General features: G+C 46.4%; 1 protein-coding gene across 3 annotated transcripts in view; it reads left to right on the forward strand.

The window, feature by feature from the left end:
- abr (ABR activator of RhoGEF and GTPase) overlaps positions 1-13,773 on the forward strand; it is a 124,177-nt gene that overhangs the window by 37,349 nt on the left and 73,055 nt on the right. For 2 of the 3 annotated variants that reach the window (XM_031571544.2, XM_012822022.3), the window contains exons 2-3: positions 4,815-4,993; positions 12,979-13,077. In XM_031571544.2, coding sequence (XP_031427404.1) covers positions 4,815-4,993; positions 12,979-13,077 — 278 coding nt within the window. Of the gene's footprint in view, positions 1-4,814; positions 4,994-7,343; positions 7,951-12,978; positions 13,078-13,773 lie in introns of those variants that run through there. The other variant, XM_031571545.2, reaches the window with a different exon arrangement.

Genomic DNA, 13,773 nt, shown 5'->3' on the forward strand with positions numbered 1-13,773 from the left:
CGGGAGCCTGTGATCTGATTACCCAGATTATCAGGCAATTGCATCGATTAAAAGCTTTAGGGTTCATCCAGAGCAGATTAGCTCTTGATGGAGCCTGAGCAGCATGGCCCTCTGATGGGAGGAACCAGGGGCCTTTGTCATGGCGATTGATTTAAGCTGAAGTCATTTCCCAGGCCTGCATTGTGTATCTGTCTTTTTGCTCTGTTAATTTCCCCCAATTATAGTACCAACAGTGTGATGAGCTCCATCATGCAGGTCGGTGTGTGTGGGGGTGGGTGTTTGGATGTTTTTATTCATTTTCATTTGGCTACTTGCCTATTTCCTTAATTTTAACTAGCAAACCGTAGTAACTGGAACTGTTGATTTTCAGATCATAGTAACACACAAAGGCAGTATGATTGGTCATTCAAAGCAGAGGGGACATAAACTAACAAGTGGCACACTGCATTGTCGGGACGATGACTCCTTTCTTTCCTGTCGACAGAGAATTTGGTTTAAAAAGTCTTCAAATGATCAATCAAATCATTGAATGTGATTTCCATCCGAACTGAATGCTTGAGTGTATCGTGTGTGTTGTCTCTCCATGTACCTGTGGCAGGGTTTTGGCAGGGCTTGGTGACGTCCTCTGATCACCCAGTGTTACTATACGTGGTCAGGCCGATCTTATCACTCATCGCTTTGAATCAGGATTTGAATTTATTTGAATGGCGACCTTTATGAAGAGATGCCATTGGTTAGTTCAGCCTGACTTCCCCTCTGACTTTGTGTGTGTGTGTTTGTAAGTGCGCTCTCCTGTTTGATATGCTGATGACGGACCGTGTTGTTTTCACTGTGCGATTCCTGAAGGTGAAGCTCGCTCTGGGATTGTATGGCTTTCTTTTTCGAGGTTGCGTGTGTCCTCCGCTCTCTTGTGTCACCCCCTGGTAAGACCCTCAAAGATTATGTTTGTTAAAGTTTGTGTGTGTATGTGTGTGTGTGTGTGTGTGGGTGTGTGTATGCCCCTGCAACAGAAAATAAGTGTGTTTGCGACTGCTATGTGCTGCTTGAGTGGGAAGTGATCTTAGAAGCACATATTTTCATGGACAGACAGGAGCACATCGTGTTCATAATTCACCAAGGCTGAGCCATGAGCCTAGAGCTTTTTTATAGTGTCTATTTTTTTCCGTTTGTAATTTGAACAAAAGTCAATGCACTGAGCTGAGTGGTTGAGTGTGCCACAGGCGTTCGGAGATGTGGGAGATGGCCGAGTGCAGCCAGGCGTCCACAGAGGGAGCAGGGAAGAGCAGAGAGGACCGAATGGATTCAGCTCTCTCAGTCCCTGTCTCTGTGGGGAATCTGATCACTGGGGAATTTACTGAAAGCGCTTTAGCCAACACAACACAGTCACCATCCTGCTTTACTTCCTGTTCTATCCACTTGTTTATCTGAATCCTCTAAACGCACGCACGCACGCACTCACACACACACACACACAATTACCGTACCTAACTTCCTGATTTACCTGTTTCTCTTTGTATCTCAGCCTGGCGTGTGTATGACACAAGGTGGTGTTCGTCACACACTCAGTTTCCTGCCACGCTTAATAAGAAAAGGATTTTCCTCGTGGATTTCGTTTTAAGCCCAGTTTGAAAGCCTCGGAGCATGTCGGGCTCGAAGCTCACCATAATAATGCAAATTTCAGAATGGAATGGTGTCATATGCTTTCATTATTTAGGAGATAAGTGCCAGACACAGTGACATCTTCTGCCTGAGTGACTGGAGGGTGAAAGAGCTGGGGGCTCAAGTCAAATCAACGGTGAATACCCAATGCCTCCGATTGAACACCTCAGTGGCTAAACAGAACCATAGGATGTCTTCAGTTAGGTCTACATCTTGGAGACATATTATTATGTTTGTCTGTTGGTAGCCTACTGTGGTGAAAACCTGTCAGTTTACTATTTCATGTTTTTTGGGCCAGTGAGTACCAGAGGACTTTGTGGCGGCTTTTTCTCCCATTTATCTGTAGCAAAATGCTTTTAGGGCTCTCCAGCTCCAAATGATCTGAGTCCTGTGTGTGTGTGTGTGTGTGTGTGTGGTGTGAGTATGAGATCCTATGAGGAGTGAGGATGAGGAAATCCTAACTGTTTCCACAGACTTGTAAACAGGTGAATAGGCCAGCCACTGTGAGTGTGGGAAAACACGTGAATATCAGTGCTGGTCATTTGATGCTTCCCCTTGTGTGTGAAGTGTGTTTAACACCACTACTTACGATGATGTTGTGATCAGATGCTCTGTGTCTCCCCTGCGCACCAGGTGACCGTAGACCCTGCCGCTGAGGGCACTGGCTGCTCTTCAGAGAGTGATTGGTCACAGTCAGGTGACTGGACGTGTTAATGGCTCATGATTCATTTCGTTCCTCTCGACACAGACGTGCCCGCTCTCACAGTAATCATTTGTCACTATGATGATGAAGGGCACATTGTTACACACACACACACTCACACCACACACACACACACACACACACACACACACACACACACACACACTCACACCCCACACACACTCACACCCCACACACACACACACCCCACACACACACACAACCCACACACACACACAACCCACACACACACACACACAACCCACACACACACACACACACACAAACACTCACACCACACACACTCATACTCACACCACACACACAACACACACACACACACACACACACACACATCCAAAACGTTGATAAACGAGGTCGTTATGTGGCGCTTGTGATGCCGAGATAGGGTTTGTATTAAAGGCCCTGGTGTCAGAGGTCTGCAGGCTCTTGGCCCACTGGCCTACATTTCAACCTGCTCGTGCACAGCAGCCTGGGCAGACTCATCTCACTGGGCACCTCCGCCACCGGCATGCACTAATCATGAACGAAACACTGATTCCACTCTTGAACAGCCAGGTGCAATTAGACAAATGCTGTCCACTATAAAGGGCAATATGTAGAGACACTTCATATTATGTCCTGTGGTACACTGTACTTATTTATTTAATCATTTTATATGTATTGCAATTTGCTTGTTATATATTGTATCGGTATATATTGTTGCACATTACATCTGCAAACCTAATCCTGCCCGAACCACACCCTAGTGGAGCCCAAAAGTCCAGCTAACCTTGGGGTTGTGCTTTTACCAGCTTAGAGACATGAGTTTTCAGTATCCACTTCAGTCCAAATGAAGACATAAACATAAAATGCTGCTCATAGCTGGAATGAAATCGGTGCAGGAATGACAGATTTATGCTGCAATATGAAACACAGGCAATAAATAAGAAGGAGAGGCCTTTTCAGTTTCAGTAAGGTGATATAAAAATCGTGTTTTTGTCCCCTCCTCCATCTCAAAGTGTGTGTGTGTGTGTGTGTGTGTGTGTGTGTGTGTGTGTGTGTGTGTGTGTGTGTGTGTGTGTGTGTGTGTGTGTGTGTGTGTGTGTGTGTGTGTGTGAGTGTGTCTCTCTGCGAGCCCACATGGCATGCGCCGGCTGTCTGTCATTTGCCTTCAAGGCTTCTGTCATATGGGGAGATAGATGTTTATGCTCTGTGTCACGTGTGTGTGTGTGTGTGTGGGGGTGGGGGTTCAGGGAGGCATTTGTGTGCCATCGCCAGTTCCCCTCAGCTGACTGACAGGTGGGGGTCCTCACGCTTTCCGTGTTGTCGCTGGTTGTCATGGTAACGAAGCCTGAGGTGCCATGGCAACAGACGGTGTGGCACTGTTGGTCAGGCCTGCGCTCACGGGGGAGTGCAGCCTGAGTCACAGCCAGTCACAGATTTTCCCCTTTTAATTAAGAGACGTCTCCACTGAATCAACACACCACCTCCCTCTCAGGAGGAACATCATGTGATCAAAAGATATGGTTTTCATGCCTGCACAGTCCACGACAGTCATTTTGTGTGTGTATTTGTTTGTTTGTTTGTTTGTGTGGGTGTGTGTGTAAGAGTGTGCTTGTGTGTACACAAATATTAGTAATGTGTGAACAGGGGCCCCACAATATGTGGAACTTTCACGCTTAAGCTGCACAGCTGTAGACGCGCTGCTCCGGTCGAGCATGTTTTCCGTCGGCCCACTCAGCTGTGGGGGGCTTGTTGTTGGTTCCAGTCGGCAGTGCTGCCCACTGCTTTCCCACTGGCCTCTTCCTGTGCCCTTTAAAACGCCCGGCGTCAGTCGGAACGCCACTCTCACCTGCTGCTGTGTCTGTGGTTTTTGCATGTCGTCTGCCAGACCGCTCCGGTCCTTTGTCCTTTGTTTCATTTGCCACCAGTATTTCAAGCAAGGGGTGTAGTGGTGCATCTGTGTGATGCAACATCATTGCCAAGAAGTCTCTACCATTAACATTGCACTGTACCATAGAACACACCGTTACACACACACACACACACACACACACACACACACACACACACACACACACTATACCATAGACAACACTGTTACAAACACACAAACTACAACATAGAACACACCGTTACTCACACACACTTTACCATAGAACATACCGTTAGCTGTCTGACTGATCTATGTTACTAAAATATAAATATAAAATATCTTCTCATTTATTTATTTAAGTTTTTCATATATGCAAGACCCTTCTTTTCATCATCATATCCCAATCTAACAACGTCCGCAAATTTAGCATTGTGATCATAATCCGAGTTACTGTCACTATACTGTACCTGTTATTATCCATGGTCTTGTTGTAAACGTAGTGCGGTAAACCTTGTTGTACCTCAGATCCATAGAGACGCTCATCCTAACCTCACTCTTCTCCTCTCCCTGCAGACTTCAACTACAATAACGACGGCTACGATGGCGACGCTGCCGAGGACAGGAAGTCCCAGGACGGCTCAGAGACGATGCCCTTCATCGACGAGTCGCCCACTATGTCGCCCCAGCTGTGTGCCCGGGGCCCAGATGGCGAGGCTGTGTCACCCACTCCTCCAGAGGGTCTTCTCCCTGGGGTAAGCCTGCCAACAGAGCTTCTTATGCAGTTCACAAGAAACAATAAAGAGATGCTCTCACACTTTCTCTTGTTTATATGCGGTACAGAACAGATGGGCTCGGACTGTGCCGTGCTACTGCTACTACTGCTACAGCTTGCTATTATCTGTGTCAGTCAATGTCTGCTATGATGAGAGACATACAGATATCCAACCTCTCTCTCGTTCTCTCTCTCTCACACACACACATGCACACGCACACACGCACACACGCACACACGCACACACGCACACACACACACTCACACACACACACACACACACACACGGTCTTTCTTCCTATATCTCCTTTAATCCTTTTATTCTTTGCTACATTGTGCCTTGTTTATATGCAGTCGTGTTCACAGTACTACATTTTTGTGGCAGTAGACCTTAAGTAATCTCTCAGTAGAGCTTATATAATGTACTAATATTGACAGCCTCTTCAAATAGATGCACCTTCAGAATGTTTCTTGAGTTTCCCTGAGATAGTCTTTTCAGATGAAGTGTTTTAAAATGAGTAAAATACATGTTATCCATCTTGCATCTATACACCTTTTGCTCATATACATGGGGATGTGAACTTTTTGATTGAGGAGTGCTGGGTTAGGGGGTAAAGGCTAAGGTCAAGTATTTAGCAGACCATTTTATCTAAAGCGACTTACATGGGCGTCCTGCAGTGGTTGGGAGAGTTAGGACAGTTTCATAATAGACAGGAAGTAAGAGATAAGCCTCTGTTTCCATCTAGTGGTGGAATGTAGGAAGTGCAGAGTGACAGGTTGTGGAGCTTCTGAATTAAACAGGAGTGATATAGGTCTTCTCACCTTGTAGTCTGTTTTCAGAATTATACAGAATCAAATAAAAAATGTAAAGTGAGTTGATCTTATGCCCCAGTGTTAGCCTATAGCGGTGGGAGAAGAGGAAGACGTGAGCCTTCACATCATCATGTGGGACATCACATCACCATGGCTCACGAGTTTTAGTTCCCCTAATATTTCTCCTAGGGTTAGCCTTTTAGGACATTTCATTAAGTCTTTTTGGCCCTGCTTCATGCTACACTGGTACTATGTGCATAGGTCTCAAGTTCTCAAGTCATTCATTATATTATATCATATATATATATATATATATATATATTAATTATATCATATATATATATATATATATATATATATATATATATATATATATATATATAATATAAACCTAAACCTAAACCTAAAGTTTAGGTTTACTTGTACATTGTGCTAAAACCATGTACCCAAGGACCATTAATATAATTTGAACTGAACAGCTGAATAGCTCTAGGATCCCCTAGTTCTCCACACTTTTCTCTCCCATCACATCCGAGTAGTCTGATGTATGATATATTTGCTCTGAATCTCACACAACAGTTGTACATCTAGTTGAAAAAGTCGCATTTTTAATGTAAACAATGTAATGCCTAATGTCTGGAGCCCAGCAATAATCAAGATACACCATATGGCTCAGCAATATCAAACACTATCCTGTCATGGTACTTTACAATTATATCTTTGCTGCTTCTGGGGAGGCATTTTTGTCTACAAAACCATACACTTCATCCTCAAATCCTAATCTTTCATGCGCACATGTGCAGGCTAATATTATCCACTACTCTAGATAGAGGTGTGAATGTCAAATGCTGAACATCCTGTCCAGGCTCATGTGTGGTTAGAACCTGGATGTTGCATTCACTGTACACGTCATGTTTGTGTATTTGGGAAGGGAGTGGTGTAAAGAGTTAATTTGGACTGTAACAGAGACATAAATGATGAAAGATTGTCAGAATGTAATCAGGTTTTTACCAACCCCAGAGAAGCAAAGCTGGAGAGGGAGGGGTAATTGTCTTCAGCTGCAGCATGTTCATGGGATTAACTAAAGGTCCTGAGTTTAAGAAGCAGTGTGAAATGATGGGAAATAAAACAAGCTGTCCAGAGTTGTTCCATGTGCTGTGATCATGCAGTAGAGCCCGGATAATGGCTTGCTAGAAAGTTTCCAATGATTAAGAGAACAGCCGTTGAACCTTGCCCTGTAATTAGAACAGCCCACAACAGCAGTTAACAGTGGTTAGTGTCTGTCGAAAAGGAGAAAGAGAGTGAGGCAGTCTGTGTGTGGTAGAGAGAGATAGAGAGAAGGCAGAGAAGAGGATAGAGAAAAACAGTCAGGGAATAAGAGAGAGAGATTGAGAGAGGGAGACAGAGAGAGAGAGAGAGATCCTGAGGAAGTGGTGTGGGTGTGTGTGTGCACAGGGAGCCCTCCTAGGCCGACCCGGAACTGTGACACACACCAGGAAGAGAGAGGCGGGGGAGGGGTGAGGGCTAGGCGGAGCCAGTTCTCCTCTCATGTCCGTGTGTGTGTGTGTGTGTGTGTATGCTCTGGTGGAAGCCCTGTCGAGGTGGATTTCTGTATCTAACGGTTACAAGCAACTGGAGGTTCCTGGAAGAAGCACAGGACTGCACTGTTTGGAAATGCGGGAGGAGTTTGTTTCTGAAGAACAGAACAGCTGCTGAGAGAGAGAGTAAAACCTGTGTAAAAAAGGGAGGGATAAAGAGAGAGAGAGAGAGGGGGAGAGCACGAAAGCTAGAGACATCAGCAGAGCTCAGTATTGGGAGAGGACTCTGGAGATTACCGGGCCGGCCGGTGGAGTAGACTGGCAGACGTGAGCAGGCGCCGATGTGCCTTGGCAGGCCCGGCACAGCCTGAAGCAGAGGAGCGAACCGGCCCAGAGGGGACCGACAGGGGGAGAACACGAGAGGGGCAAGCTGTGGTACCGCAGCATCATGGAGGAGGAGGAGGAGGAGGTGCTGGGTATGCTGGACAAGGTGCTGGAGGATGAGGACCAGTTTGATGGTGAACTGGACTTGGACAGCCCTCTCACCTCAGGGGAGGTGGGCCCTTATCTCCTCCGGCCGTTTCAGGTGAGAGAAGGCAAAAAGGGAGGTAGGCAAGGGAGGAAACTCAGGGTACCCAAGCGAGACGTGTAGATGGCGGCTACCCATAGAACTGTGTGTGTGTGTGTTCGTTCGTGTGTGTTCAAAAACTCAGGCTACCCAAATGGGACGTGTAGATGGCGACTACCCACTGTGTGTGTGTGTGTGTGTATGTGTGCGTGCTTGGACGTGCCTATACATAGAAAAGAGGAAAGTGGGGGGGGGGGGTCTCCTTCTCACAACGTGGCGCTACTCCTGGTGCAAACGCGCCCAGTGCCTGTTCCCCTTAGCCATGACCACGACCATGATACTGTGTCGCAATGTTGTGAGGAGGGCACACAGGCAGACAGGCATTGTGTGTGTGAAATGCTTTGCAGTTACTCCATGTCATAGTGTGTTCCAATACACGTTTACTTTGCTTTTTCTTCTGTTGTGGCTAAAGGTCTCACGTTCACAGAAACTGTGGGTGTGTGTCTGCATGTATCTGTGTGTGCATGCATGCCTGCGTGTTTGTGTCTGCATGTATCTGTGTGTGCCTGCATGCATGCCTGCGTGTTTGTGTGCATATGCGTGACAAGCCTGGTGCAGGCCCCACGACAGTGTGAAGGGCCTGTCTTTTTTCTCTGTGGCTTTCTAATAGGTGTGTGTCTTAGAGCGCAGGCCGACACATAGAGAGCCCATCACAGTCAGTCAGCCTCTCTTACACGCCTCCCTCCGCCACAGGACGGCCATATCTGGGAAAACGACTAAGGGCAATCGGTCCGCAAAAAGCTCTGGGCACACAGTAGCTCTTTCAGAGGGATGGAAAAAACGGTCTTCAAAAACGTGTTTTGTTTTGGGTTTTTTTCCCTGCTTTTTCTTCCCCCCTCGGCCGGCCCAGACTGCACGTCTGTGTGCCAGAGCTGTGGTCATGTTCCATGCAGTCCCGGCAGAGGAAGCAGGCAGGAAAGGTGGCCGTGGGTCCAAAGTCTCCCCTTCTCTGTCCAGAACTTGCAGTGCTGAGTAGCGCAAGTTCACCTAGACTGCTCTTCCACTGGAGTTTGTTATTAGCAACATCAAGAGTTGGCTTATTTTTTCTTCTCCTGAATGATTGACAGAGATCATAACTTTTTTCATAGCTTAACATGTTAACTAACTGAGTATAAATGTAGATATTCCTGTTGTTTATGGCAGATAGCATTGTTAACCCCCCCCCCTCAGAGATTGTGACATCTGTTGTTATGATCTGCTGCTAAAACTATACTTGACAGACTGGTTAAATCCAAGACTGTCTGCCGCATGTCTGTGCCTGTCAGTCAGTAGCCATGTGTACTGCTGGTCGAGCGCCAAGTGAAAATCCCAGCTGATGCTACGCTAGTATCCATTCAGTAACGCTTCACACCTCGCAGCTGAAAACACCCAGGCCAGGGCTCCCGTATCCCCTCCGTCTCCCCTCCGTCTCCCCTCGATCTCACCTCCGTCTCACCTCTGTCTCACCTCTGTCTCACCTCTGTCTCACCTCTGTCTCACCTCCGTCTCACCTCTGTCTCACCTCTGTCTCACCTCCGTCTCACCTCTGTCTCACCTCTGTCTCCCCTGTTTCCTCATCAGTCTACCAGTCTTCATGTCTCTCACTACCCCCCACCCCAGTCCACTGTATGCAGCTTCTGTTGGCGGACATAGTCAGGTGAGGTTAGTTTAAAAAAAGGCTGCTGGCATTCAGCTATGTTCATCAGGAGCTTAGCAAAGAAAAGTGCTGGGAGGCAGGGTGAGAGAAACCAACTTCTGGTTGCGTTTTCTCAACGAGGAGGAGGAACTTGTGGCCAGGTTGGGTTCAGTCATTTTCGAGAACGGTTGGGTTTGCATCATGAGGGTTTGAGGAAGAGTGGACTGTCTGAATGTGCCGATACTGAGCCGAGTTGAATGGAGGCTCGCGTTGTGTCCTGGAAAAAAAGAACAGCTTCCCATTGAATGCACTCCATAAACGTCTCCAAAAGAATCAGTTGTTAGAGATCAGACACTTAGGCCTGTGTATCTCTTATTTTCTCTTTCTTTTTCACACCTCTCAGACTCGATTAGTGGTCACATAGCTGTTTCTCATTGTGAAACCAACTCTTTGTTAAGGTCTGGCCAGACTTGTCTCTCACAAAATGTGCGGCTGGCCAAAATCACTTAGTTTACTGTCCCTCTGTCATTGACTATTGGATAAGCTTGGCATGACAAAACGTCTTGTTCTGCAGTACATTGACTACATTGTGACCATATCGAGTGCTTGCTATGTCCTTCCACCTGTATCTAAAGGGTGATGTGGGCTGAAGGGGTGACAGGGAAAGTACAACAGGCTGAGCCCAAGCCTGAGCCTGTGCCTGTGCCTGTGCCTGTGAGAGTGCCTGTGTCTGAGCCTGTGTCTGTGAGAGTGCCTGTGTCTGAGCCTGTGCCTGTGCCTGTGCCTGTGTCTGTGAGAGTGCCTGTGCCTGTGTCTGAGCCTGTGCCTGTGCCTGTGCCTGAGCCTGTGAGAGTGCCTGTGTCTGTGAGAGTGCCTGTGTCTGTGTCTGAGCCTGTGCCTGTGCCTGTGTCTGTGTCTGAGCCTGTGTCTGTGTCTGTGTCTGTGTCTGTGTCTGAGCCTGTGCCTGTGTCTGTGTCTGTGTCTGTGTCTGAGCCTGTGCCTGTGCCTGTGCCTGTGCCTGTGCCTGTGCCTGTGCCTGTGCCTGTGCCTGTGCCGCAGGAGATTCATTATCACTATGAACTGATTGTCCACAGTCAGTGAGTCAGACAGGCGATCAGTACCAGGAGTGGCACTAGGCATGCACTAGGATTCAAGATTCAAGTGCTTTATTTGTCACATACACGAACATGTAGTGAAATGTAAAAAAGGGTCTACTCTCCACACTTTGCAAAAAGAAATAATTAAATAAAGAAAGAGTGCTGAATTTAAAATCTTACTGAGTAACTAAATTTGAGGATTGTTCTACACTCAGAGCCACAGGTGATCAGTACCAGGAGTGGCACTAGGACTGCATTAGGATTGTACTACACTCAGCGGGCCTGGCCAGAGAGACATATCTCTATGTCTGAGGTATCTGTGGCAGGAATGTGTAGCAAGGCCATCCTGTACAATCAGTATTTTTTTGCATAATCAGTATTGGAGATCAAAACTGACTGATTGATAAATGTATTGATTGGTTGGTTGTTTTTATGTACATGTGCCTCCATGTATTATCAACACTACGTTTTCAGACATGAAGCTAAACTTAGCAGACACCAAGGCCACTGCGTTGGCAGCAGGTCCCCACTTTATCTTCAGAGGCCTGATATGGAAACGGTCAGCTGTTTCCGAGGCCAGATTTTGAGCTATGTTGTTGTTGACAGTGAATGCATAATGAGGAAATAAGAGCCTATTTCTGGCTGCCCAGTGGCTGACCAGATGAGTCATCTGGGTGGTACTTCCTTTGTGTGGAGATATTACTGTATGTGTTGTCCCTTGTACAGGGGAACAGTTCCTTTGAAGGATGTCCTCATAGGTTGTGTCTGCCATATTGCTCTTAAACTTTCACAGTCTTCCAGCTTTTCAGACAAGGCGTTGCGGCTCCTCTTACAAGCATATTTTAAGAGCACACAGCTTTATAACACAAAGCGATTAAACGTCAGCTCCTTGAATCATTTATAAATCATTCTGGGTGGACTGTTTCTTCACTTCTTCATCCTATTAAACACCGTTGAGTCATCCACTGAAAGTTGTAAATGTTTTATTAAAACTCCATAACCTTACAGAAAGTATGATCCGACGTTTTGTTTTGAAAGTTATGTCTATATCTGGATTGATGGTTAGTGATGCATTATTAAATCTGTCACTAGTGAATAAACACAGGGTAGAGTTTGAGCCATGCCAGGGAAGTGTATACTGATGTTTTGTAATATTTTATTCAGCATTGAAATGCTTGTTATTGACAATCGATAAAAGACCATCAATACAGGTTTTTTATTCTCTCTCTCTCTCTATGTATATTATCTCTGTAAATGGGGTGGATTCAAATGAAGAATAAATATGTGTGTGTGTGTGTGTGTGTGTGTGTGTGTGTGTGTGTGTGTGTGTGTGTGTGTTTTACCTGTTGAGAGCCTAAGTGTTTCAAAGGCTTGTCCTCTGGCTGTGCTGTGGGGCTTTTTTGTTTGAACTGTTGGGCGTGTCTCGGCCTGTCTCAGGGCCCAGCACTCACCAGAGCCAAAGCAAACACCACCTCCACAAAGGAGCCGGGCAGAGCAGCGCCAGACCAGCACTCCACTAACACTGACAGTGACCCCTACAAACACACACGCGCACGCGCGCGCGCGCACACACACACACACACACACACACACACACACACACACACACACACACACACACACACACACACACACACACACACACACACACACACACACACACACACACACACACACACACACACACACACACACACACACACACACACACACACACACACACACACACACACACACACACACACACACACACACACGCTGCACATTACCTTTTGCCATTGGAAAAGCTCACCTCTGTTTCACAATTATTTTATGTCATTATATATTATTAGTCTGTAACATTGATTCAATCTTCATCAGATTCTTTGTGAAACCCCCAGCTAGCACCCGGTCGCCTTTGAAATGCCAAACTTCTCCTGGTTATTTTGGTTTCTTCACCAGCTGTCTGTCCTGAATGCACCTCTACAGTTCCCAGCACTCTCTTTCTCTCTCTTTCTCTCTCTTTCTCTCTCTTTCTCCCACATTCTTCCCAACTTAGTCAGCCCCTAAGAGAAACTGCGTCAGTGTCAAACTCTGTTCTATTCACACAAGCATACTGTCTATCTCTCTCTCTCGCTCTCTCTCTCTCTCTCTCTCTCTCTCTCTCTCTCTCTCCCTCTCTCTGTGTATCCACTTAAATGTGTATGTGGTATTAACAAATATAGAGAATTTATCTGTGAGTTACTAAAAAAACATCCCTCTCTCTCCTATTCTCTCCCTCTTTCTCTCTCACAGGGAGACATAGAGAAAGGCTTGGAGATGAAGAAGCTGGTTCTCTCTGGGTTCTTAGCCAGTGAGGAGATCTACATTAACCAGCTGGAAGCCCTGCTGCTGGTAACGTCTACTTACTCTACACACAAGCACTCTTAGTACTCCTACACAATCAGAAGTGATGTGGCATGTTTATTTAATGCTGTATATTTGTATGTGTGTGGTGTGTCTGTGAGCGAGCGCAAGAGAGAAAGATAGAGTGTGTGTGTGTGTGTGTCTTGAGTGCTCAGTAGCTCTGGGAAGCACCACAGACCACTGCAGTCCTCACTGCAGACTGCACCTGCCCAAAGCTGTATCAGGTCTTCTGAGATTGTTGCACGCTATAGGTCTGCTCAGTGTCCTTTTGCACAGTTTCAGCAGCACTTCCTGAGCGAAAGACTGATGAGGGGAAGGATATATATATGCAATTTCACACCTCTCTGCGACCACCCCTATAGCTGTTTGATAGGTGAAAATTCACCCTAGTTACCTAAGGACTCCGGAGCTGCATATAAGTATATTTATTAGACAAACAACAATTGCAATCGGGCTCACTCCCAGCACAAGGCTGAAGGTGAAGCCCGATTGCAATTGTTGTTTGTCTAATAAATATACTTATATGCAGCTCCGGAGTCCTGAGGTAACTAGGGGGAATTTTCACCCATCAGTTCCACTGACAGCTCTATTGCAGTGTGATTTGTCTTATGTATTCTAAGTCCAAGCACCTGCTCTTAAGGATGTGATGGTCAGGCTTTATGCCACTTCTCCGGTACCTGGAAC

Source organism: Clupea harengus, chromosome 8, assembly GCF_900700415.2.
Source record: "Clupea harengus chromosome 8, Ch_v2.0.2, whole genome shotgun sequence".
In the NCBI taxonomy this organism is placed as follows: Eukaryota; Metazoa; Chordata; class Actinopteri; order Clupeiformes; family Clupeidae; genus Clupea; species Clupea harengus.